General features: G+C 40.9%; 1 protein-coding gene across 1 annotated transcript; it reads right to left on the bottom strand.

Moving 5' to 3' along the window:
- Positions 1–636: 636 nt before the first annotated feature.
- NUP107 (nucleoporin 107) lies at positions 637–23,612 on the bottom strand. The gene is made up of 28 exons (XM_072342141.1): positions 23,530–23,612; positions 21,902–21,987; positions 20,618–20,707; positions 19,722–19,834; positions 18,287–18,413; positions 17,717–17,820; positions 17,345–17,472; positions 16,974–17,022; positions 15,709–15,780; positions 15,117–15,205; positions 14,280–14,358; positions 13,513–13,626; positions 11,518–11,608; positions 10,322–10,398; positions 9,851–9,910; positions 8,259–8,404; positions 8,093–8,141; positions 7,046–7,115; positions 6,496–6,614; positions 5,759–5,797; positions 5,087–5,237; positions 4,571–4,677; positions 3,458–3,560; positions 3,058–3,218; positions 2,709–2,834; positions 2,152–2,265; positions 1,705–1,872; positions 637–951 (listed from the first exon to the last, which is right to left on the bottom strand). The coding sequence occupies exons 1-28, from the start codon at positions 23,535–23,537 to the stop codon at positions 844–846; spliced, it is 2,748 nt and encodes a 915-aa protein (XP_072198242.1). The 5' UTR covers positions 23,538–23,612; the 3' UTR covers positions 637–843.
- Positions 23,613–24,665: the final 1,053 nt, after the last annotated feature.

The raw sequence follows: 24,665 nt of genomic DNA, 5'->3' as shown, positions 1-24,665 counted from the left end.
GGCCGCGCGCCTTCCGGCGGGAGCGGCCGGGCTGAGGGCCGGGCTCAGAGCGCGGCTCCGCCCTGCCGGGCTGCGGGACGAAGAGTGGCCGGGCTCCTCTCGGCAGCGGGAGCCGCCGCCCCGAGCGGACGGTGCGCTTGTCAGCGGGCACGGGAGGCGGGCGTGCGCTGAATTAGCGAAGCTGCTGCCGCCGTCGCGCCCTCTGCGATAGAGCTGCGTCCTCCACCCGCTCCCTTCACGGAGAGGCTCGACACATGTAAACGCGCGAGGAGTTTTCTAAACGAAACGCGGAACCTCACTCGCTTCCGGACGCGGTCACTTGTGCCGCAGGTCAGGATTACCTCCGCCTTCGAGCAGCTGCCCCGAGCCCTTCAGCAGCGCCGTTTCCTCTCTGGAGCCGCCGACTTTGCTCTTCGTGGGCTGTTCCCCTCCGCCCGCCGCTTCTGCCGTCCTCTGCTCTGCTTTCCACATGCTGCTGCCTCACTTTCCTTTCCCGCTGCACCTCCGCACTTTCTTGTGCTGCTGAATACCGCTTCCCCTCTACTGGCGGCTCCTCGGCACGTACCGGAAGGAAGTCCACGCGGCACCACCTCCATGTGTGCCGGCAGTTCAGACGCGAATGAACAAACAGTTTCTGTTTGTAAAGCACGTTTATTAAGAAAAAAAAAGTTACAAAAGAGATCGCGTCACAAATATCCTCCCACGTTGGTCACGGCCTCAGGAGCACAATGTGTGTCTGTGTTCCTTGGAACAGGGATCAGAAGGGATTACAGGACGAAGCAAGGCTGACGGCGGTGCCCAGGCTCCACATTCAACAGTCTGTGCAGATATCTGCAGGAAAGGCTAAGACTGAATTTCGTACCCCAGGGGATCCAGGTCCTGGTCCAGGAGCATCAGAGACGATTCCCTCAGCTTCTGTAGGAATTTTCGGAGCTCTTCTTTTGAAAATACCTAAGAATAAAACCAAGTACGTAACCCAGTTAGATTTATACGCAAGGAATTGAGCTGCTATCAAAGTGAATGGTGGTTTGCTGAGCTACTCAGCGTCTTCGCTGGTTTCTCATCTAGCAGAGCGCCCACAGCAGATCTGCATTTCACAGCATTAGGTACGGGCAGCACTCAGACCCCACAAGGGGTGTCTCAGCTACTACACAAAGTACTGGGGAACTGACGAGTTTAATTTCCCCATTATTGCTGGCAGAGCTATTATAAAGGCAATCCATGCAAACACATCACGGTGTTTTTCTCACTCCTGGTCTGGTTTCTAATCCTCCACCCCCATCCAACATGGTGTGTGATTTTTGTGAGGTACGTATCTTGGGGGGCTGCATTTGGGGTCTTAGAGGGAGAAGGTTGGCTAAACCAAGTACTCCCAAGTGAAACCTGCTTATAAAATGCTCTGAAGTGTAACGGAGAAAAGAAATCAATAGTGATGAAATACAATTTTATAGTTCAACTTCTTTCAGTTCAGTTGCTGTTATCAAGAAATTGGTGCTCAGAAGAACTATTCTGCCAGCACCTTTGGGGTTTCAAAGCTAACACCTGGATTCCTTTTCATCAGCACAAAAAGAAACTCTTTGCTACTGCAGTGAATGGAAAGAGACCAAGAAACTCAGCATGTTCAGTTCTTCTCTGTACGGGAGCTTCTTTCACGGCCAACCCACAGAGCTTTTAATTGGAAGCCAAGCTGCCTCAGTAACTCACCGTATAGAGCTTGTGCCTCTCAGATGCCACCATGTCAGCCAGCCGCAGGCACTCCTGGTACTGCCCAGTACTATGCAACACCGTGTGCAGTAGGAAGCACATCATTGGCAGACACAGCTTTCGCAGCAGAATCATCTGATGTGTTCGTTCGGGGTCCTCCTCAGCATCCTTACCAAAGCACAACAGACGTTAGTATTACAGGCATCCACCTTTACAAGGAGACATAATTAAGGTATTTGTAGTGTCAGAGGGAAAAAAAACCAATGGGACTATGCCTAACGCAGACTGACAGATCAGGTTTATATGTGAAGTGGCCTAGAACTGGTGACAGCAAGGCCAGAGAGAATTACTGGTAAGTAAACAGAAGGATGCCAAAGATGACAAGGGTACAGCTGGGTACAGCCCAGCACTTTGTGGTCCATGGCATGATATTACAAGTAATTTTACCTCTCTAACATCAACCATCCATCCTCCATCAACAAACAGCAACACGTTGTACATTTTCTCCTTGACATCACTCGTAAGGCCGTCCAAGAAACTTTTCCAGATACCATAGTCCACCTGGCAAACAAATGGGAAATGATCTTCTGCTGGACAGAGTGACTCGTAGGCTACTGGAGCAGAATCTTCACTGTGTGTGTAACAGCTTGTGCTACTCTAGTTCTGATTAGAACCTTCAGCCAGGGAAGAGTTAATAGGAAAATCAAATACCCAGATTTATTTATAACACAACACTGATAAACAAGGCATTATAACGAACACTTACCCATTACATAATGCAGCACTGCAAATAAATCTGAGTCACACAGGAAAAAAGCATGAGAATTTCTTGTGCAGCGGCTCGACTATCGTGCTGTTTTCTACTCCCTCTTTTTGGCACATAAACACAGTATTGTATCAATAGAGTTCTAATGCAAAAGGAACGAGCAGACTCCTGTTTCATTAAACTCAGGCTGCCTCCTGAGCAAGAACAGAAATGCCTGCAGTGAAGGACTTTTACCCACCTCGTACTTCTTTTCTTTATGTTCATGGGCCACTTTTTCAGTGAAACTTGCTTGTGGCAACAAAGGCGGCTTCTGTGGAGCTGAGTTCATGTGTTGAAACCATTTATTGAAGATTTCATGGGCCTCCTGCATGGCATTGGAAACAATGTTTGGACATTTGTTCATATTTAGTGCAGAAAGGAGCTCTCACTGTTTTGTAACATTTCGGGTGCAGCGTATCCAAGAATCACAAGTTGACTCAAATGGGTAACGCTTAAAACATCACCACCAAAGCAAAGCCGCCATTATCTATATTACGATTCTAATATTATTTATTAATAACTCAGAATACAGTTTACTTAAAACTCACCAAATATGCCCGTATACATAAATGTTCTCTTATTGCATTGTCGTCTTCAGCTGGAAGAGAGGCTTCTATTCCCTGCTCTTCCCATTGGTTATATATTTCTGCTATAGAGTCTTGAGGAATCTTCACAAACACGTCTTTTGCAGCTTCGTGCTTCTTGGATGCTGTAAGAATGTGAACCGAGTATCAACAGCTTTGCAATTTCCATACTTGACCTACGTAAACTGACAAACCGTATCGCAGTTAAGTCACTATAAGGAAAACAGATGCATCGTACGGTGCTCTACTCTATTAGCCATGCCTTTAACAGACGAGATGCAAAGCCAGACCAAACATATTGCCAAGAGTCAACGAGGACAAAACCAACATTTATAAAGTCTACAGTATATGTGAAGTTGAGTACCCAAGAACTTCCTCATGATAGCATTGCTTTGCTTGAGTGCTTCAGCCCTCTGTGCCGGATCAAATACGAGCCAGTCAATTACGTCTATTTTCAGCCGATCTGCCTGTAAAAACCAATGTATTTATTAGAGTCTCTAGCATTTACAACACACAGGTGGCATTAAATATAATAAATCCACTCCAAGAAGCACACACGTTTCCAGAGATCTTTGGACAGCCTTACAACATACTAATGAGAATCACTTTATTCACACCTTTTGTGTCAGAAGCTTAGGCAATAATCTGTACGGTCTAAATTCATCCAAAAAATCCATTCCTGAATACCTCCCACATTTTCAGACCAAAGGGAAGCGTCAGATGTCAGGAACTTCTCCGGACTACCAAGCATCAGAGCTTTAATATCAACACACGATATAAACATGCTTTATGGAACCCTTGCTATAAGTTTAGGGTTACACTCAGCCTGGGACCAGTTTTCCAACTGCTGTGCTAGGAAAGCTACCTATTTCGCTCACAGAGGGCAAGAGTGGAATTTTCTTGTTATGAAATAGCAAAAAATGTGCTACATGTTTACAAACCATCAGGGCTTTCCAAACACTACTTTGGAAATAGAAGGCCAGCTATTCATAGTATCTCACTGTCACTTAAGTATTGAACTGGATCCAGCTGACATTCGGCGGTGATGACAAGGAACCTGTAGGCACAGACTATGTCTGTAGTAGCTAGAATGTATCATTTGGACACGGAATGAAGTACATCTGAAATCCAAAGTATTAATCCTCAAAACTCTTAGAAGCCACAATAATACTCTACTCTCAGCTACAACGTATTTTATCACAGTTATTGCACAGGCTTCAGCTCCACTTGCTGCTCTCACAGGGACACGCTACTAGTGACACACAACTCAAGCCCAGAAGATCAAATAGATGTAGAGAAAGAGGTTAAGAATTCATGCCATTCATCTCCTTGCTTGGCCACACGAAAAGCACGTTTCTCTCACAGACTCTCTCAAGGCAATTTCCAGCAGTATTTAAAGAGAAATACAGAACAGATGTGGTGAAGGACTCTGTGCTTGACTGCAGATTGGAATAGCTCCCTAACAAAGCATACTCACCTCTGTTGTGCCTGTGTCTAACATCTGATCATGGTGACTGAAATCCCCAGCATCCTTCTTGCGGATGTTCTCAACAACAGTTTTCGTTATGGCTGCAACATCCAGGCCTAGATGAACAGAGAATTATGCAGCAGGGATCAGAAACTCAAACTTACCACTGAATGAATTCCAGACTGTGGCTACGGACCTTATTTCTTACTGCCAGTAACTGTTATTGGGCTGGTCACACTCTCGCTGCCACGCTAAATTACAGGCTTTTGAGATACATAATTTATTGCAGGTATTTTAGATGAATGATATCTGAGATAACAGAAAACACCAGTCTGTGCTGGGGACCTGCCTGCAGATGCATCTGTCAAACTTCAGAGCGTGTATTTAAGATGGGTAGTTAGCATTTAATTTCTGCTATGTTTGGACATGATCCACAAGCAAAAATGATATTTAGCTTATTTTAGAAATAGAATTGCCATTCCAGGTTACAGGTAGAAAACATATTTAATATAGAGCACATCTCACCTGCTTCTTTGGCTAATTCAAGACAGTGGTGGCGCTGATCGCTTTCAGTAACGTCTTCTAGAAACAGAGCATACTGGGCAACAGCCAGCTCTGGGGGCAGGTGGCTAACATAAAAAGCTATTAAGTCTGTGTGCCTCTCCGATATCATCCGCTGAAGAACAGAAAGTAAACGTTAAAAATAAACAATGTTCCTCTATGTACGCATCTAAGTTAAGAACACTAAATAACGTGTAACCCAGATGCCTAATTGTGTGGGTTTTTTTTTTCCCCCTCGTACAGAAGATTCCACTTATCATAGTATCATAGTATTGTGCGAGTTGGAAAGGACCTTAGAGATCATCGAGTCCAACTCCCGGGATTCGAGCCCTTCTGTGTAGCAGAGCAGCACTTCTACCACTTGCACCACAGGGGGGATTTGAACCCGGGCCTCCAGTGTTGCAAGTGGCAATTCTACCACTGTGCCACCAGGGCACACAATTATTCCTCAGCTTCCAAAGAAGGGTCAGTGATCTCCTACTTAAGCATCTGACAGAAATGCTGTATACTCAGGCAAGCTTCCATGCATCTACTAGGAGGGCATTAACTCTTTCCACCATGTAACCTTTGCTCTCATTTTTTTTCCTCCTTTACATATAAACTATCAGAGAAAACAAAATAATTCTGAAGGCTTACCTGAATGTAGGTCTTTAGGACTTCAACGGAGACTTCCTCCTTAGTGCAAACAAATAGAAATTCAGTTTTAAATGAGAACATAGCAAAATCCTCCACCAATAAAAACAAACAACCCCTGAACACCAGGAAATACCAAGGACAGCCTGAATAACATCAACAGCTTTAGCTAAGAACCAGGTGTTGATTACTGAAGAGCCATCATTTTAGCCTGCTGTGGTTATCTTGCGTCTGTGCAGATTTATGTTTAAGCAAGAACAAATTAGTGTGACATCCTTCACCAAAGGGTTTAAAAGTTTAAAGAAACATCCACTGCAGTGTATTTAGAATTCCCGTTCAGATCACAAGATGGGCTTCTCTTGTTGCAGCTAACAGACAACTACAAATCTAAAGCCACTGGACTATCAGATGCTGCAGTAAAGCAGATCTAACTCACAAACTGAAGCGAGGTGCCAGCCCACCTTACGTTTAATCAATACATATATTAGTGCTGCTGACTCCAGTGCTAGTTCATAGATCTACTGTATTCAGTCGTAGTCAGTCTGTAAGCTGGAAAATGCTAAAACCATGCAGGCTGACTTCTGTCAGATTCTTATAATCATGAGTAATGCAAAGCACTGCAGCATTCAGTAAAAACAAGTTTGTCTTACTTTTGTCTCAGCACAGTACATCTTTTGAGCATTTAAATACATTCATCCTAATTCCAAGAGCAGACATTGCTAGGAGAACTTAACACTTACCTTAGTTTGCAGGCCCAAAGTGCGGAAAAACAGAATAAGATGCGTCATGAAACGAAGGAGGTGCCCTGGAAGCACATTTCTGTCTTTGGAAAGCCATCTGTTGAATTCTTCCATCAGACCTGAAACCACCAACCACACCTGTATCAGTCATACCCCAATGAACTACGTATTTCAAAACTACGCATCTATTCAACTAATGCAGTTTAGCCTTAAATGCACAATAAAACAGAATTGCAACAGCTTGGCAAATATTTATCTGTTTGGCTCTAATCTCTGCTGTAGGCATTCTGTCATTTCTTAGGCAAAGCTGCAGCGATATTCTCACATGTATTCTGAATCATTTACACAATTTCACGACCACCTCGAAAACTACTTTGTAGGTCAAGCTGCAGAAACTCCCTATTGCTCTTGATTAAAGAATCAGCTTCATTTTTAGGTGGAGTTTGCCTGCTGTGCACTTCTAAAATCCTTTCACACAGATGTTTCTGGAAAGATCACCAGAGATAATGCAGCCAGTTGACATTTAAAAGTCACTTAGAGGAAAGCTCACCATCCACGTCTCCCAGTATAATGAATTTCTGAATCACACGATAGTGTTCTTGGTTCTCCTCTATGACTCTCTGGGGAGGAAAACAGGAAGTTCAAACTGTGAATAAAATCTTACAGCACAACATGTTAAAAAAGAAAAAAAAAAAAGCAAATTTGTAAATAAAGCAAAGGTTTCTTAGAGGAAAAAAAGAAGTTCAAAGGCTTTTCTACATTAAAGAGAATGCGCCCACTATGTCCATTTTCAATTACAAGGATATTGGCAAACTGGAAGAGCTGGAATATAGATCTGCGAAGTTAATGCTTTCATAAAAGAGATCCAAGAATAAGGGCTGCTTGCTTTGAACAGAATAACTGTGTATCAGAATAGATTCTACAGAGTCATAAAAGCTGCAACACTGTCCATGAATCTTTAAGGAAAAGGCCTGTGAAACTCACTCGAAGATATTCACTTAGGGAAACTAAGGCATGAAACACAATTCAAATGCATCCGTGAAACTGGCTGGTGAGCACAGCACCAGAAAGGCCACAGCAGCTGAGTGCATCTGGCTAGCTGCTTCCGTCTGCAAGCTCTTCATTTGACCCCATCTAATACAGTTTCAATTGAATCTTTACAAAAAATAACATATAATTTATCTATTCCGGCTTAAATGAAAGGACAAACACAGTATACTAAAAATATATATGCTTCTTTTGAAAGACTTGTTCTGAAATACACATGCAAACCTCCCACAAAGAAAGCCACAAGCAATCATTCTTCACACATTTTGTCAGAGTGTTAAAAATGCGATTTACATGGTCTGCTTTGCGCGTCTGACAGCAATTTGTGCTCCACTGTTTCTTCAGCACATTCAATTAGTTTGGCAGATAAGAAACAAGACAAAACCTGTACCTTCTTCATCATTAAAAGGTGGCAGAAAAACCTATTTGAATTAAGTATACATTACAGGGACAGAAAGCCAGTCACTGCTTGATGAAATAGCAGAGGAGCACAAAGTACTGTTTAAGTTAAAATAGCCAACAGTGAGGAGAAGCTGTAAGCAATAAATACCTTCTTGTCTGTTGCCTGAAGTTCTTCAAAAACTTTTTCTGAAGTCCAGCTTTAAAGTAGAAGACAGAAGGTTAAAAAAAAAAAACCCACGCCACAAACATTACATTCAATATTGTGAAATGATCCTTTGTTGAGCGTAGGAACACAATTGCTACCTAAAACTTACTTGGTTTCTAAATACTCTCTAGGGAGCTCTTCCACCTCCTCGGCAGTTACTACTGATGTTCGTATTTCCTGCTCCACAAGTGTATCCACCATGACCCTGAAATATGCCCAAACGGTGTCCTCCCATGTGTCACAAACTGGAAGAAGCTGCGTATTTTAAACAACAGAACAGAGCAACATGTTAGAGATGGAGAACCATCAGAATCCAAACACACCGACTGTAACTTGGGATCAGTTTCTTTTTCTCAGGGACATGATTTAGCAGAGGGTTGTTAGGGCAGTATGGTTGGCTTGTGGTTGGACTCGATAATCTTTAAGGTCATTTTCCAGCAGAGCCACCTTCCCTCACTGCTTTATGTCATGGCTGCACAAGTCACAGTAGAATAATGAACAGTGAAGGAATGAAGGAAAGGCTCTGTGGCAATGCCACCTTGCAAGTGTTTGGTCTGTGTTACTTTATCCATATAGTAAGAACATACGGAGAAAACTATATACCAACATTGTCATTATACCTCTAAAACTGGTAACAGGAAGTTCAGGAAAAAAACTGAGAGATCACTGAGCAAGAGAGCCCCGATAATGCTGTTACATGTAACATAATGACTTGCTGTGCTCAAACTTTATATCCGGTGCTTGTCTGAAACTTACTAAGCTCTTTCAGCAGTGAAACGCTGGGACAAGTTCCAGATACAGCACTGCACTTCAGGAAACATTTCTCTCTTATAGCAAATTTAAAATTACTGAAGTTATTCAAAGTATTTAATGCCATTAAATGTCTCTTTCCTCTGTTAAAAGAAGGCAATCATTTTCTGCTCGGTACCTCAGCGTAATGTTACAATGCCTCCTGCTGTAAAAGAGCTTATTTCAAACTCCAATGAATAAAATACCTGTAAATATGCACTATCAATCTTCATTTTATTTTGTGAATCATTTTTATTTCTAACACATTATTACAAGCCAGGGAGGGAAAGGGGGGTGTCAAGCCCCTCATGTAGGAGATTACCACTGACTAACAGCAAGTAAACCTTTGTGATACTGGCTGCAACTTTCCTCATTATTCTTTTATATGTATATACACACATACATAGTTTTTGTGCTGTCCTTCTAAGTAGTGATTTATTTACGTACATGTACAAAAAGCATCGCTACTTAGAAAATACCTGGAGGATTCAAACACATAAGAAGAACTACTTAAAACTATCAATAGTGAATTTTGGTTACAGAGTCTTGTCTGGATATACCAACTTGTCTAATGCTTGCAACTTAAAACACTGACAAATCGGAATAAGGTGCATAGGCAGAAAAGTGGCTGCGCAAGCTCTTAGATTACACTAAGATTTCGAATCTAAAATAACAAAATCAGAACCAGTTGTCCTGAGGGTCAGCAACAATAATACTAAAAAAGTCTATTAAGTATATTTAATTAAGGCACAAAAATCCTGCACAGACCATGTCTGCTAAAGCAGCACTGCTTGCTGTTGTCATGATTACCAAGTTTCTGAAAGCATATGAAGAAGTACGTCTTTATGATGTTATTATCACATATAATAATTCACAACTGCTGAACACCACGTACTAGGAGGCCTGACATACCTGCTTGAGGTTTCCACTGAGTGCTGCATAGATTGCTCTCTCATATCTGTTGAATTGCTCCTAAAATAAACAGTTGAAAAATTACCCACGAGTTAAAAAGCACCTGTGTTTCCTGATCAGTTACATTTCATTAAAGACTAATCCATTACAAAGTGTTCCATGCACTTAAAACGAGAAGTTGGAAAACAATGTTTTTTTCTTTCCCATTTAGCTGAGCCCAGATGAAAGCCAACATCAGCAGCTTCACTCTCAACTAAACAAAAATGACATTTCCAAAGCCTTAAAGATTGATGCTGATTGAGCAGATTTCTTACTATGTGAAAAATATATTATTTCAGAAGTCCTCTTAGAAACATCAACTGCAAATCCCACAGACAGTAAACCAAAAAGGCAGGCTTACTTAAAATCATGTTATAGTTCAAGGAAGTTGAACATTCCATGTGAATACCAAGCAAATTAACATTATCTTACCTCTTCAGCCATCCGCCAACAACATATTTTCCAAATGCATCTGTATGGATTCCCTTCAACAGGCTGTACCTCGTTTCCTATTTGCAAAGGATAATAATAAAAGATAATAATAAAAGAAAGTTATTTAAAAAGAAAACAGTAAGATAAAAGTCTATTTTCTGTTATTAACCCTATTTCAATCCCTTTGAAACTCTTTCCAATGCTTATCAATGGATTAGACTGCAGGGTAGCTCTTCTGGCAAGTGTGGTAAACGCACGTCTTAAAATGGCAGTGCTTTAAGCACTTAGTTGCAATTTAGCTTTAAAAAAAAAAGGTTTTGACTACAATATAGATAACACTATTTACATACAGTGAATTGTACTGATAAAAATAATGGGATATCAGGATTTGAAAAGCAGGAAAGCAGTATGCCTTCCAGTCTCAGGTGTGCCTAGCACTCAGACGTGTTCATAAATGCTTTACTAAATCTAGCAGAGTCCAAATACTATAAAACCATTTATTTTTCCTTCATTTACCTTTGCAGAGCTCTTTAGTCCTATTATATCTCCTGGCTTTTGAGTCCATAAGCAATAAAACGTTTGCTAGCTAGCTTAATGCCTTTAAACTGGAATAGCTTTAAACTGAAAGAGGGAAGATTTAGATCAGATATCAGAAATTCTTAACTGTTAAAAGTGGTGAGACACTGGAACAGGTTGAACAGTGAGGCTGCAGATGTCCTCTTCCTGGAAGCACTCAAGGCCACACTGGATGGGACTTTGAGCAACCTGGTGTAGAGCAAGGTGTCCCTGCCTGCAGCAGGAGGTTGGAACTAGATGGCCTTAAAGGTCCCTTCCAACCCACCCAAACCGTTCTGTAATTCTAGATGGCAGAAGGTTCTGACACAGAGAAAACACGTACTGAGACATGAACAGTGGTGGTGAAGATCTATACAGAACTCCTAGATATCTGTTTTCCTAGCTGCTATGCTTGTATTAAAAACACCCAAAAACTGACTTAACTATGTTAAGTGGATTCAGTGAACTCATACCTTCAAGTAAAACCATCTCATGCATGTTAAATGTGATCAACAGGCACGGTAAAACATATTCTAGGCACAAGAAAGACCCTTATATTAAAGAAAGAGCTAATTCTCTTTGCTAAAGAGAAAACCCTCTGCTTATTTTTGCAGTTCTCAAACACAGATGGAAGAAAATACCTCCATTTATGTTGGGATCATGATACAATTTCCATCCTTCCAAAGTTGCAGCTCTCCAGGCCTGACCACATCGTTTGCATAAGCGCTGTGCCTGGAAAATAATAGATTTTCTCTGCAATCGACTTCAAGGGTAAAAATGCAAACATTATTCAAATCATTCATTTGTGTAGAGATTGCACTAGGCAAAAAAGAACCTGAAACTCAAAATAACTGAAGAATTTCAAAGTAATGAGATGTAATCAGTGTGCTTTTCATTAATTGTTTCAGTTTTTATCAATACTTACTTGTAAGTATGAAAAATGCGTTACAGTCTCACCCCTTCTAGCTCAAACAGCTGTTAATGTCCTTCTGACAAGTTTCAAGAACCACCTTGTTGCTTAGATCCCTTCACCATCTCTTCACCTACTTTTCTAATTGACGTAACTTTCCAAACCCCTTGTGTGCTGCTAAAAATACCAAGTCTAACTTTCCCATGATATCAATAGCCTACTCACTAGCACAAAGACATTTAATTCAAAGCCATTTTGAATAGCATGGAATGCACATGGAAAAATAACCCTAAAACAAAGCTTGCTTACAATTCTTTCAATCCTACGCTCTTGAAGAAAAAAAGTCAGCTAAAGATTATCTGACCAGTCTGACTCGTATCGCTCAAACACTGACAAAAAGCCATGAACAGCTAGAGACACTGCAATGTGTGGGCATGGTTTGTTTAGTTCAGTTCCATTCTCTTCATGCTGGAAAGGCTGCAGACAGTCAGCCATTTTAGGAATGGTGAAAAACAGAAACAGGCAAACAAGCTGCTCAAGCTCACATACTATATTTTATCTATCGTAAGATAAAGGAACCATGGCGGATTCTTGGTTTTAACTCTTTCAACAGAGAATAAGCAATTCCATGCTTATCAGATAGTAGGAACACTGTAGTGCAACTGATATCGCAGATTTATATTCATATCCCTCTGAAGCAATGTGGACTTGTGCCCATACTATCAACCAATGAATGGACAATGGAAAAGAATACCGGCAATTGACCATCTTTCTAATCTGAGGTCTTGAACACAAAAATCTGAAGTTCCTTTTCCTTTCCATTATCCAAATGTCATATAAACACAGACCCTAGTAGAAGACTGAGCTATTTACATACATGTATTATCAGTACAGCTATTTACATTAAATCACAAAAGCTGCTTCACAACTGGGAATCTTTACTTGGAACAGCATTAGGACCAGAACTGCCAGATGTTACTCAGATAAGGATTAAGGCAAAATATACGCATTGTATATTCAGTAGAGCAGGCAAGAAGCAGAATTATAGTAAAAGGGTGAATGGAGAAGAACAGTATGCTTTCTAGAATATTCCGATCAAGTCTATTTGAGGTTTCTCCTTATGAAGACACCTGGCCAAACAGTAAAGGTGAAAAATAAAAGAAAAAAAGGTAACATGCTATCCATGACTCTCCCTCAGCTCCATTCAAATCATACAGCCAAGGGGACATCAGAGGAACAGAGCAAGCAAAGGTTGCTTAATGAAATACTATTTCTAAGGGAAGCATACATAAACATCTCTCTTTAGTTACAAGTGCAAGCATGTGCCACTCCAAAATATTAATTTACAAGTTACTTTGTAAGATAATCTACTAATTATTAGACACGAGATTGGGAAGTTATTCGAAAAATCTCATGTGTTTGGCAGTATTTTGTACAAAATCACTGAGGTAAAGAAAAAAAACAACATTATCAAATAACCAAAATAAATGTGCAACTTTTCCCACAACGTCTATTTTACACCTGAAGGTACTTAACTAAACGCAGTATTTTTCCCATCACTAATTTAGCATCGCTATCAGCACTGACAGTTTATTGAAAATTAAATCCCCACAAGGCAAAATTAAACAGACATTTTACTACTTAGATTGTCATTAGCTTTAATAGTAAGGTTTTAAACAAGTTAAACTACTTAACCAAGAATATTCTTTCATTTTCTGAGGTTTACCTCATCTGTCATCCCTGCTCTGATAAGAGTGAAGAGATACTTCAGTAACCTTGCATCATCTTCTCGATCCAAATCATCAAGAGGCAGTTTCTGTCTTATGGGAGCATCTGGATCCTGCAAGGAAAAAAAGGAACCATCCACCCATTCAAATAATGCGTATCTGCCTCTTCCAATGATTTCCTGTCCTGTTTTACAATGTAGAGTCACATTTTCATATTGGCACAACATGTTATACAGCCCACATAATATCTAGCATGATGCTTTCTTGTCTTTATTTCCTTTATTCCTTTGCTGTCACTGTTCCTATCAACTGTAATCTTTTCATTTATCACTATGCCTTTGCCTCAAACCTCTCATCTTCCAGCTCTTCCACCTTCAAAAACCCTCTCCCCTTCTGCCTACCAACCTACCTGTCTATGCTCCTCCAGCTTCCCAGCAGCCTTTTCACATTAGTTGTACTTGCTTCTATTTAAAACAAATATATCAAGAACTGATAATTTTAATCATTATATTAATCATCCAGCGACTTCCAACTTTGGCATTCATTAACATCCTCTCATCAGCTAGCTCCTTACTGCTTCACAATTCCTGTACTGATTTTCCAACTTAATGCCCTGCAATTTTTAGATACTACAACAATTTATAGATAGCAAAAACTGCCCCGTTCCACCCATTTTTAGAAAACAGCATATGTGCTCTGTGTAAAGCATTTTCAATGGTTTTCATGCCCATTTTGAAACCAAGTCTTATATCTAAATAACACTTACCAACTCTGTTACCAGAGGTCGAGAACTTCCAATGTATGTACTTAACTGTCTCTGCTTCAGGGTATGTAACGTATTCTCCCTGGGAGCAGAGAAATGTTTTTGAGAAAAAGAAAGGATTTCTAGCAAACACTTTAATAAGACATTAAAATTAAAAAACATTTCTGGGTAAGTGGAATAGGGTTACAAGAAAGGCATGCTTGGTTTTGTTTGTGCACCAATCAACAGTGTTATCGTAGAGAAACTGTACAATTTCATTAGAAGTACAATACTGGAATCCATTCACGTGGCTTTGACTTCTTTCAAAACCAGTTTCAATGTATATGAACTATTAATCCATTTCTGCATGAACAAAATTTCCCACTAGTGTTCAGCATGATCAGTCTTGGACAGAAATACAACTTAGGTTGAACACATGATTCCAGAAGCCTGTATTCACCTGTCTTTAAAACAATGCTTACAATAGGAACTAGAATCAAGAAGGCTTTTCTCTCTCCTGCCTTAAAATCCTTGGCTGATAATAAAGATGACAATAATGACTTCTGGCGAAAGATCAGTTTCAAAAAGTGATGACACGAACTTCAAAAGCCAGACAAAGAACTGAGCACAGAAGAGAAACACATGAGAACAACCTTCCTGTCACCTGCTCCTCCCAAAAGCAGTACCTGACTTTTGAGAAGACATACCCAAACTGGGGAGTGGCTCACTTTTTACATCAAAGAATTTAAGGAAAAATGAATGAACAGCCCAACTTTTTAAGTGGCTCTGGACTGATTCTGCGTCTACTTCTATGAATATTACAATTGAAGAAGCATGGATACAAAGTAAGTCTGAACTCACCAATACACAGATTTTGCATAAAACTCAATATTATCAGAGAAGTTCCCAATTTCATCCTTGGCAATGCTCTCTAGCCAATCTACCACCAGCTGCAATGAAATTCAATAGCTTTTTTTAGAACAAACACACAATAAATAATACTCCATCTTTCTCTCATCTCTGAATCTACTTGTTATCTACACAGTAATCCAAGGCATACATATCCTAAGAAAAAACTCACTTAAAGTACCCAGTTTGAAGGTTGTTTTGGCACTTGATATATTTCTCACTAGATGCTGCAGTTACTACTGCACTACTTGATAGTTCCTTAATTAGTAACAACAGTTTAAGACGATCCAAATTGGAACAGTTCTCAGCCTTCTATGCTCTCCAGCCTAGCCTGAAATACTTCTGATCTCTAGAAATCAAAGAGCAATATTTCTGCACATACAGAAAATAACAGGCCTAGATGAATATAAAGAAATAGTTACTTGACATAGCTTAATAAAATGCACAGAGCTCATATTTTCTAAAGCTGATGTAACATTAGTTTCATAAATATTTAAGTGTTTACTCATCTATTTCCGTTCTCACCACAAAAATTCTGTCTTACCTGGCTTTGTCGAACGAGTGCATCTTTCTGAAACAAGTTGTCTACATTCATCTTTTCGCTTGCATTTAAAACCTATTAAGAAAAACTTCATCATCACTTGGTGGAAAAGAAAACTTACCATAGAAATATCTATGAATATCTTACAAATATCAATCTGAGCACAGTTTTTAACTTCCAAATCTGCTGTAAGCTCGGCATTCACCCCTACCCTGTCCCTTTTCAGAAACAGATGATGCCACACATCTGTTTTATTTGGATGATGTACTTTCTGTCACGCTAAGTAAGATTGATAATACGATTCAAATGTGTGGTCACAGAAAGATTTTACACAGTAGATCCACCAACTCCACTGACTGCTCTCACATTATCACAGATCCAGTTCACTACTTTGCATGTTGAGAAGGCCAGACATTTTTACAGAGCTCATACGAGCACTAGACATATACAAATGGAAAACAACAAAATACACACACCAGCCCAGAACCCTGGTCTTTCTTCTTGCTCTCCTGCATTAAGTTAGCCTTCTTACAACAAAGGCAGAAGAATACAAGCATTTATCTAAAAAAGACAGCTAGGATAAGACTTTCTTTGGCAGAGCAGTGTTTAATTTAAAAGCACTGACAACTCAGCAGTAGGAATCATAGAGGAAGCTATTTCATGACTGAGAAAAAAGCAACTACAATCATAAATTTTACAAAGGCTGAGTTGCTTTACTTCTTGTTTTGTCTTCCCAAGCACATTCTGGCAGCAAAGGCTGGAAGCACAGTATTGACACAGACAAGAAGACTACAGCTGAAACAAGAACGCTCCAAAAATTTGATTTCTCTTGAGATAAATTGGAATCAGGATTGCAAAGCACCAGACAGCTTGAGACCACATGTTCTTCTAGGCAAAGCAGAATCATCTCTGCCCCAGGGAACATTATCACTACGGATGCAACTTCTAAGTATATCGTTATTTCCAGTGGATTTTCCAAGGGTGTGAGGACTACTCCATGAAATAAAACAAAATACACTTGATACAAATGTTTAAGCCATCATTCTCAATTTGGAATTGAATATATCGTGAAAGGTGAATTTAACTATGTGTAGAATAATTTAATATTTATCTTGATAGTCATTAAATCAATCTCATCTTTACTTTCTTTTACCTTTGAATTTTGAGTGGCTGCAATACTGAGCTTATAAAAAAAATAAACCACAAGACTGTAGCTTTAAAATGCCCCCTTTAAAAGCAGTAATACTATTTTTCTCCCTCAAACTTACTGTCATTTCAAAGGCAGTTTCATCTTCCAGTGCAGATTGTATTCTGTCTCTAGAAATAAAAGTGAAAAACCGTAACTACCAAAATAAAGCTGAAACAATTCAGGAGAATGCAGAATAAAAGCAAAAGCACTAAAAAATACCTTTCAAGTGTTTTATAAAAATACTACAAGTTAAGAAAGTAGCAACAGGACTGTTAACAACTTTCAGCTCCCATAAATAGATAGTAAACAGGCATCACAATCAGCAGTTAGTTCCATAAACAGATAAAGAAATAGGCACTTAGTTCCTTTAGTCTGTACTTATTTTCTCGCATGCAGTATGTCTGAGGTTAGCTCAGTGTGAAGAGGTAATAGGCTTTTCAAAGAAATTACCTATAAAGTGAGGACAACAATCTCCATGTTACCATCTCCTGCTTGAGAAGCCACAAGACACTGGCGGTTTTCGAAAACTTCTGCTGTCCAGGAGTTGCTCTGTAAACTATCTTCCCCAGTATATTCACCTGAAGTAAGGAAGCACATACACAGTCAATAGTGCTCATCATTTTTATTTTTGCAATCCCTGCTGATATCAGACCATCAGTCAATGGTCCATTATTTAAAAAAACAGACTTCTGGAAGATTTAAAGTGTCTATGTTAAGCACTGCGACTTTCTCAGGAACAGAAAAATGGCAGAACAACTTCCAGAAGGGATGGTAAATTGAAACAAATAATAAGAAAAAGACCCATCCAAGCAAACTATTTACCTGATTATTACATATACTTTCATACTCATCCACAAGATCGAAAATGGTAGTTGATGTATGTTTCAGGAAGGAATGCAGAAAATCTGAGTACATGCTCATAGTAGCTAGAATAGACAGAAGAAAGACATTTAAGACATGTTGTGGTTAAAAATCCCAACACTTAAAAAAAAATCCTTCTGATGCCAAGGTATCTCATCATTAATAAATGTTAGCAAAGACAGCGATGATATGAACTGTTTATACCTCATAAAGTCAGAAGAATTCACCAGCTAATGTAAAAAGATACATAGAAGCTATGAGATAAATAAAATAATTATTAAACATCTGCTGTAAATCTGTCATCCAAGTTTCAAAGACGAACCTGCTTTTATGTCTCCACAGAGAATTCAATTTGTGTATTACTTCACCACAGCATCCCATTTGTGTCAGGAGGTTCAATAACTGGAAAAGCTAACTTTCTGAGCTCTTTAAACTAGACTGCTTCTGGCACAGAAATATCTAAGTGAGAAGATACAGGAAAACAAAAACACGCATGTGTTCGATTGTGATGAAAGCCTCAGACCGTCTCACCAGCTTCCCCAGGATCATCCTCACGTAACAGTACAGCACTTGTGGTGACATCTTCTGTCATGTCTAGATTTGTAAACATTCCTGTCTGCTGAGGCGAGAGCACTGACGTCCAGTTACTTTCATCCAACTAAAAGCAAAACAATATAAAGAAAATAAACAGCAAACTCAGATTACTACAAGACTAGCTCCAAGGTATTTTCATTCAATATGAGTGGTACAAACAGAGCAACTCAAAAGACCCAGGGATATGACAACAGCTGATTATTTTTCCTGTCTGTTAAAATATTCTCAGTCCAAACCAGAAAGAACAGAGACTCAGACAGCATTGCTGCAAGTCTCTTAAGTACATCCAAAAACTGCAGACATGTATGTGTTGTTCTTCTCTTTATGCCCCAGTGTTTCACCTGCCTGATTTCTCTCTGCCATTTTTGCCCTCTATCCAGCCAGAACAGAATGCTACAGCACTCCTACATGTTTAGACCACTGAGCAAATATAACTCAGTTCCAGAAAAAATATTTCAGCTCCCTGTGGGAAACAGAAAAGTCTGATGAGTGCTGTAATCTACCAGCAAGTGCACTGAGACAAGACATAATTCTAAGTCCTTTTTCCATCAACCTCCTGTGAAAACTACTGTCTAGCCCCAAGCTTCCTCCTGCTAAACTATACTGGACTCAGGCCAGAGCACTAAAAACTCACAAAATGCTATTTACAGAATATCAAGAGGCTCTGAATCACAGGAAGAGTGCTACTATGAAGCACTTTATCAGTGTTGATCAACAGTCAGTAGGATCCAGAACCATACATCTCAAAGAAACAAATGGGCTGCCACAAACTATAAACAACCAAAAGGTAGAATGAATTAAAATTCACATACAGAAAAACATATTGTTTTGAGTCAATTTAAAGATAAACAGATAAAATAGTTCAGATGTTCCTACTGACGACTTCTTTAATCACTGTTTTACCAAAGATATTACCATAGAAGACAACTAATGTCATCTGAAAAGTAATCAGAAAAGCTTGCTCTTTGAAGCTCCAACATTAACATGCGAATGAAACTAAATCCAGAGGAGTGCAAAAATAAGAAAAACTCTCAAGGTTCGATTTGCTGACAGAACAATCATCTTTGAAGAATCTGTGAGCAAGTGAAGTCAAGATTTTTGCAGTCAAAAGTTGATGATTTAAGGACTTAACACATATGGGGTATTTAAGAAGGCCTAAAAACTCTTCATTTGTCACTACATCATCTCAAAGAACATCACAGCAATAAATAAAACTAGCATCAAGATTCAACAGAAGCAGTAATAACAGTAAGCTTGTTCCACCTGCAGTTTGTCCCTGGTGTAAACCGCACAGAGACACAGTAAACTTGTAACTACCTTGAAGTTTCACAGAAGCTAAAGGAAAAAATGTGCTCTAACCATTGTGCCTTACCATTGATTGATTGCCAAGCAGACCAGAATTCTGCAGAATCAGAGGAGATTTCCCTGCAGCTCCCAGGCCGGTAGGTGTGTCTGTCTGCTTCAGAGAGCTTCGAGACGCAATAACTGGAAGACAGAAAGCTTTGTTTGCAAACAGTCTTTAAGGCCACAATGCTCTATCACGGAACTCTTGATCACAATGGAGACTGAAGTGCGTATGAAATCCTACTCAGACATGCAACGGACAGATCAACCAGATGGAGGAATAACTTGCTTCTGTCTGTAAGTATTCTCTTGCCATCACAACGCTTGAAACCCAGAAATACCAATCAGAAAAGAAATATGAGTCTCAGACCTAAGTATTTTGAAATAATGAAGTTAATCATGAATTATGGAACTTAATAGTCTACACATCTAGTTTTGCTAATAATATAAATATATGAATAAGTCTGGAGCATTCTGAAGCACTAATCTCCCAAGCAGAGCACATATAAACCTAAAGGCAAAGTGAACCTATTGTCATTTCAGTTCCATTGTGAATTACAGAATGGTTTGATTGGAACAGACCATAAAGACCACCAAGTTTTCCAATGCCCTGCTGTAGGCAGGGCTGCCATTTACTAGATCAGGCTGCCCACGGCCCCATCCAACCTGGCCCTGAATGTCTCCAGGAATGGGGTATCCAGACTGTTCAGGGCAACTGGTCCCACTGCTTCACCACCCACTGAGTAAAGAACTTTTAATGTCAATTTCAGATCTCCCACTTTTAGTTTAGAATTGTGTCTTCCTGTGGACCTGCACTGACAGCTTCACATCCTTTTTGTGCTGGAAGCCCCAGAGCTGAAGCGGTCAGTTTATAAGCATATTAACTCCCTTTAACTATGTAATAAAAAACAAAATAAGACTTACATGGCTGGCGAAACAATGAACTGGGAGTTCGTGGAATTATCTGGCCTCTGGGCGTCATACTTCCAATGCTGTCATCCAGGGATGTAAGAACTGATTGATTAACAAGTTAAGAAACATTCTTTAGCTCTACCCAAAATGACTGTGACATCTTGGAAAGGAAAATCATTTTAATGGGACTCAAAATAATAAGAATGACACATTTTAGACTGAAGGAGAAAGTCCCATTCACTTACCCTGAAGTACATCATAAAACATTTCAGCAAAAGGTTAAAAGCTGGAAAGCTAGAAGGGACACTCCAGTACATGGTTCAGAAACATCAGCACAACAGGTATGGGATGTCTTGGTCCTCACAGTTGCTTGGATCAAAGAGAATGCTTTGTTCCATGAAGTGCTGCTACATCCTGCATAAGCCATAACAATTAAATCCAAGACTCAATGCATTAAGAAAGGAATTTTCTCTCCATTCCATGACACCGATGACTTTAAGTAGAAGGCAATAGAGTTCAATGCTCTAGGTATGGCTTACTAATTAAGCGGTGGTATAAAACTTTCAGTGCCCTGCTTTACATCAGCCTCCAGGTACACTGTGATAATGAACAACAATATGATCAGGGCCAATATTGTAGCTGCAAGAAACTCCCCCCCCAAAAACAACAACAAAAAAATGCCACCAAACTAAAATGGAAGGATGAGCTTATGAACTGGATTCCTTTGCTACCACAGTCAGAAAAAGAGCATTATATTAGGTGCCAATGTATTACATGTTTCTTCTTATTGTATACAACTGGGGAGGAGAAAGTTCTGTGAAAATCTAATCTTATGTACATCTCTTGCAGTCATGGTGCCTGGAAGCTACAGTGTGCCCCGAATAAATACACCCTGATGACATAGACGTACATAAGAGATTACGAAAGGAAAAATACATTACTTTAACAGAGAGAGAAAAATCAATCTAGATATAGTCAAGAACTGACTATACAGGCATTCTGACAATCTCTTACCGAAGTCCAGTGAAGAATCCATTCCAAGATATAGATAGATATGACAGATTTGACATGGTTTGTGATTTATGAAAACAACAGAGGGAAAAAGGAGGGGAGAGAGAATTTCCGCTCAGAATATATACTACCCTGTGACAAAGCAAGTCACTGCATCTCTGAAGTTCTCCTGAGAAGGCCAAGCAATGTGCTGCGCTGCTGAAAAAGGCAGGAATATAAGGACATCAGGAATACAGCATGCAACAGCTGAACAGAAAATAAAAAGCCTCTGCAGAAAAAGGATACTGGAAACTCTTTTCTGAGAGCTTAGTTTCCATCCAGGCTTAGCCACCTCTGTACTGATGGGTGACAGTACATCTCCAAAACTGTTTCTGGAAAACAGAAACACAGACACACAAAGTAAGCAAACGCATCCAAGAAAAACATACATTACAATGTTACTCTCTTTAGCTAATCCTTTCTTTCAAATGCTAGTAACTTCACAGCAGTGATTCAAAACCCCAGTTAAAAAGAAAACAACATTCCCAAGTAGTAATTGATATCTGAATCATAGGTACAAACGTCTATTCTGTCCATGAGCAACAATTACAAACAAAGCCAACCAACCAACACAGGAATTGTGCTGGAAAAAGAGCAAACCAGAAGAGTCATAGGATCTGGACAAGAGCCAGCAGTGTGCGCTTGCAGCCTGGAAGGCCAACAGGCTGCATTAAAATAGGAGTGGTCAGCAGGGAGCGGGAGGTGATTGTCCCCCTCTACTCAGCTCTTGGAGCTCTATGTCCAGGCCTGGGGCACCAGCACAAGAAAGATGTGGAAATCTTGGAGCGGGTCCACAGGAGGGCCACTAAGATGATCAGCACCCCTCCTATGAAGAAAGGTTGAGGGAATTGGGCTTGTTTAGCTTGGAAAAGAAAAGGCCCTGGGGAGACCTCATTGTGGCCTTCCAGTATTTAAAGGGAGTGTAAACACAGGAGGGGGAACTGCCGTTTACAAAAGTGGACAGTGATAGAAGTGGGGATGATTTTAACCTAAGACAGGTGAGGTTTAGGTTAGATATTAGGAGGAATTTTTTCACTCAGGAAGTGGAGATGCACTGGGAACAGGTTGCCCAAGGAGGCTGTGGACGCCCCATCCCTGAAGGCATTCAAGGCCAGGCTGGATGTGGCTCTGGGCAGCCTGGTCTGGTGGTTGGTGACCCTGCACATAGCAGGGAGTTGAAACAAGATGATCATTGCAGTCCTTTTCAACCCAGGCCATTCTATGATTCTATGAACTGCAGGGGTTGGAAGTGACCTCAAGAGATCATCGAGCTAAAGCAGTCCCCGCAATAGGTCACACAGGTGGGCATCCAGCCAGTCTTGAATATCTCCATCGAAGGAAACTCCGCAATATCTCTGGGCAATCTGTTCCAGTGCTCCTTCACTCACACCATAAAGAAGTTCTGCTTGTTAGTACGGAACGTCCTGTGTTCAAGTTTTAGGCCACTGTTCCTCGTCCTATCACTGAACCACTAAGCAGAACTTGGTCTCATCCATTTGCCTCCCACCTCCACTTCCCATTAGGCATTTATAAAACATTAACGAGATCCCCCCTCTTCAGTCTTCCCCAGGATGAACACGGGAAAAAAAAAAAAAAAAAAAAAAGCAAGACGAAAAACAACACCAACCCAACACTGTAAAGTTTAATCTTACAGAAACACAACGTAATACTATTCCACTGCACTCTGTGAGGTTGGCACGGTTACAGGCAGTAGGGCCGACGTAAGCCGAGGGCCGCGGGGAGGCCTCAGCCACACGAAGGGCCCCGGCTGCCCAACAGGGCCGCGCGGTGCCGCCATCACTTAACCCGCCCGGTGCCGATGACGACGGAGGACAGCCGGGAACCCGGGAACCCGCGGCCCCGCCGCTACTCACCTGTCCATGGCGGCACGGACCCACTCGAGCGTTCCCGCCTCCGCCGGCGCCGGCCCCCCGCACGGAAACAGAGGCCGCACTTCCGGCCGTGATCGCTGGGGCCGCACTGCGGCTGCGCGCTGAGCCTGGCTGAGGCCGGGCCGGGGCGGAGTGCGGCTGTGAGGCGGCGGCGTGATCGGCCCGTCCGCGGGCAGCGCAGCCCCGGGCGGGTTAAGTAACTTAAAGAGGGAAAATGGCCGTAGGGCTGAAGTTGCCCCGCTATCACATAACCTGTTGTGAAAGCACGAGGCAGCAACCTCCGTGACAGCGGACAGTCGTAGCACAGAACTGCAAACGTTACGTATTCAACGCGTCTTAGTCCTTAACGCTTCATAAAAAAACAAGTAACATCAGTGGGACGTTCAGAGTAACGCACAGATATCTGGTTCAGTTCTCTAGCACCAGCTCAAGCTCCAGGACCGGTCCTTTCCCAGGGCAGACAGCTGGAAACGAACGAGGTAAGAGAAAACGCTCCCCCTGAGCACTGCCTCCAGTCAAAGTACAGGCATGAAAACTAAGCAGACAAGAAACTAAACAGGCTTTCAAGAAGCAAAACATGCATTTCTAGCGTGATATTAAAGGAGTTGAAATTTAAACTATGAAACGGATTTCTAAACTGCCATTAAGTACAACGTGTTTGCATCAACACCGACCCTGACCGCAGCCCCGCTGTCATCATCTTCACAGTTTATGAGAGGACAGCAGAGCTCCACACTGACAGGTTGTGAGCAACAAGAGCCCAGTCAGCTAGCACCACTGACACAAACAGGTCAGCCCTAGGGAATGTGCTGCTCCCCACTAGCTGTATAGAAGGTTCATGGGGCTTACAGCATGTACTGGATTAAAGTTCGGAGCGTGCTAGATCAAAATAAACTCATTAGTTTTAGAAAAGGAAGAAATTAGACAAATTGCTAATTGCCACCATGCTTCTGAAAAGCACGACAGTAGTGCTGAAGATCTTTGTTGTGTTGGCCGCAGTACAAGCGGCGAGCTCAGTTTATGGCAACTGAGTTTAATATATAGACTTCTGTACTGTGTGCGAGTGGTTGGTGTATCTTCTCTGCTAGATTTAGAAGCATAAAGATGCCACATAATAT

This window comes from Excalfactoria chinensis, chromosome 1, assembly GCF_039878825.1.
Source record: "Excalfactoria chinensis isolate bCotChi1 chromosome 1, bCotChi1.hap2, whole genome shotgun sequence".
In the NCBI taxonomy this organism is placed as follows: Eukaryota; Metazoa; Chordata; class Aves; order Galliformes; family Phasianidae; genus Excalfactoria; species Excalfactoria chinensis.
Note: the sequence above shows the minus strand (reverse complement) of the source record. Positions and strands in the feature narration are given on the sequence as shown.

Excerpts from the sequence above, each read along its gene's own strand:
- NUP107 (XM_072342141.1), bottom strand. Across the intron at positions 19,835-20,617 it reads TTCATTGTTTCGCCAGCCAT|TTATTGCGTCTCGAAGCTCT; the intron begins GTAAGTCTTATT and ends TCTGTCTTCCAG. Across the intron at positions 5,798-6,495 it reads CTTTGGGCCTGCAAACTAAG|GAGGAAGTCTCCGTTGAAGT; the intron begins GTAAGTGTTAAG and ends GTTTGCACTAAG.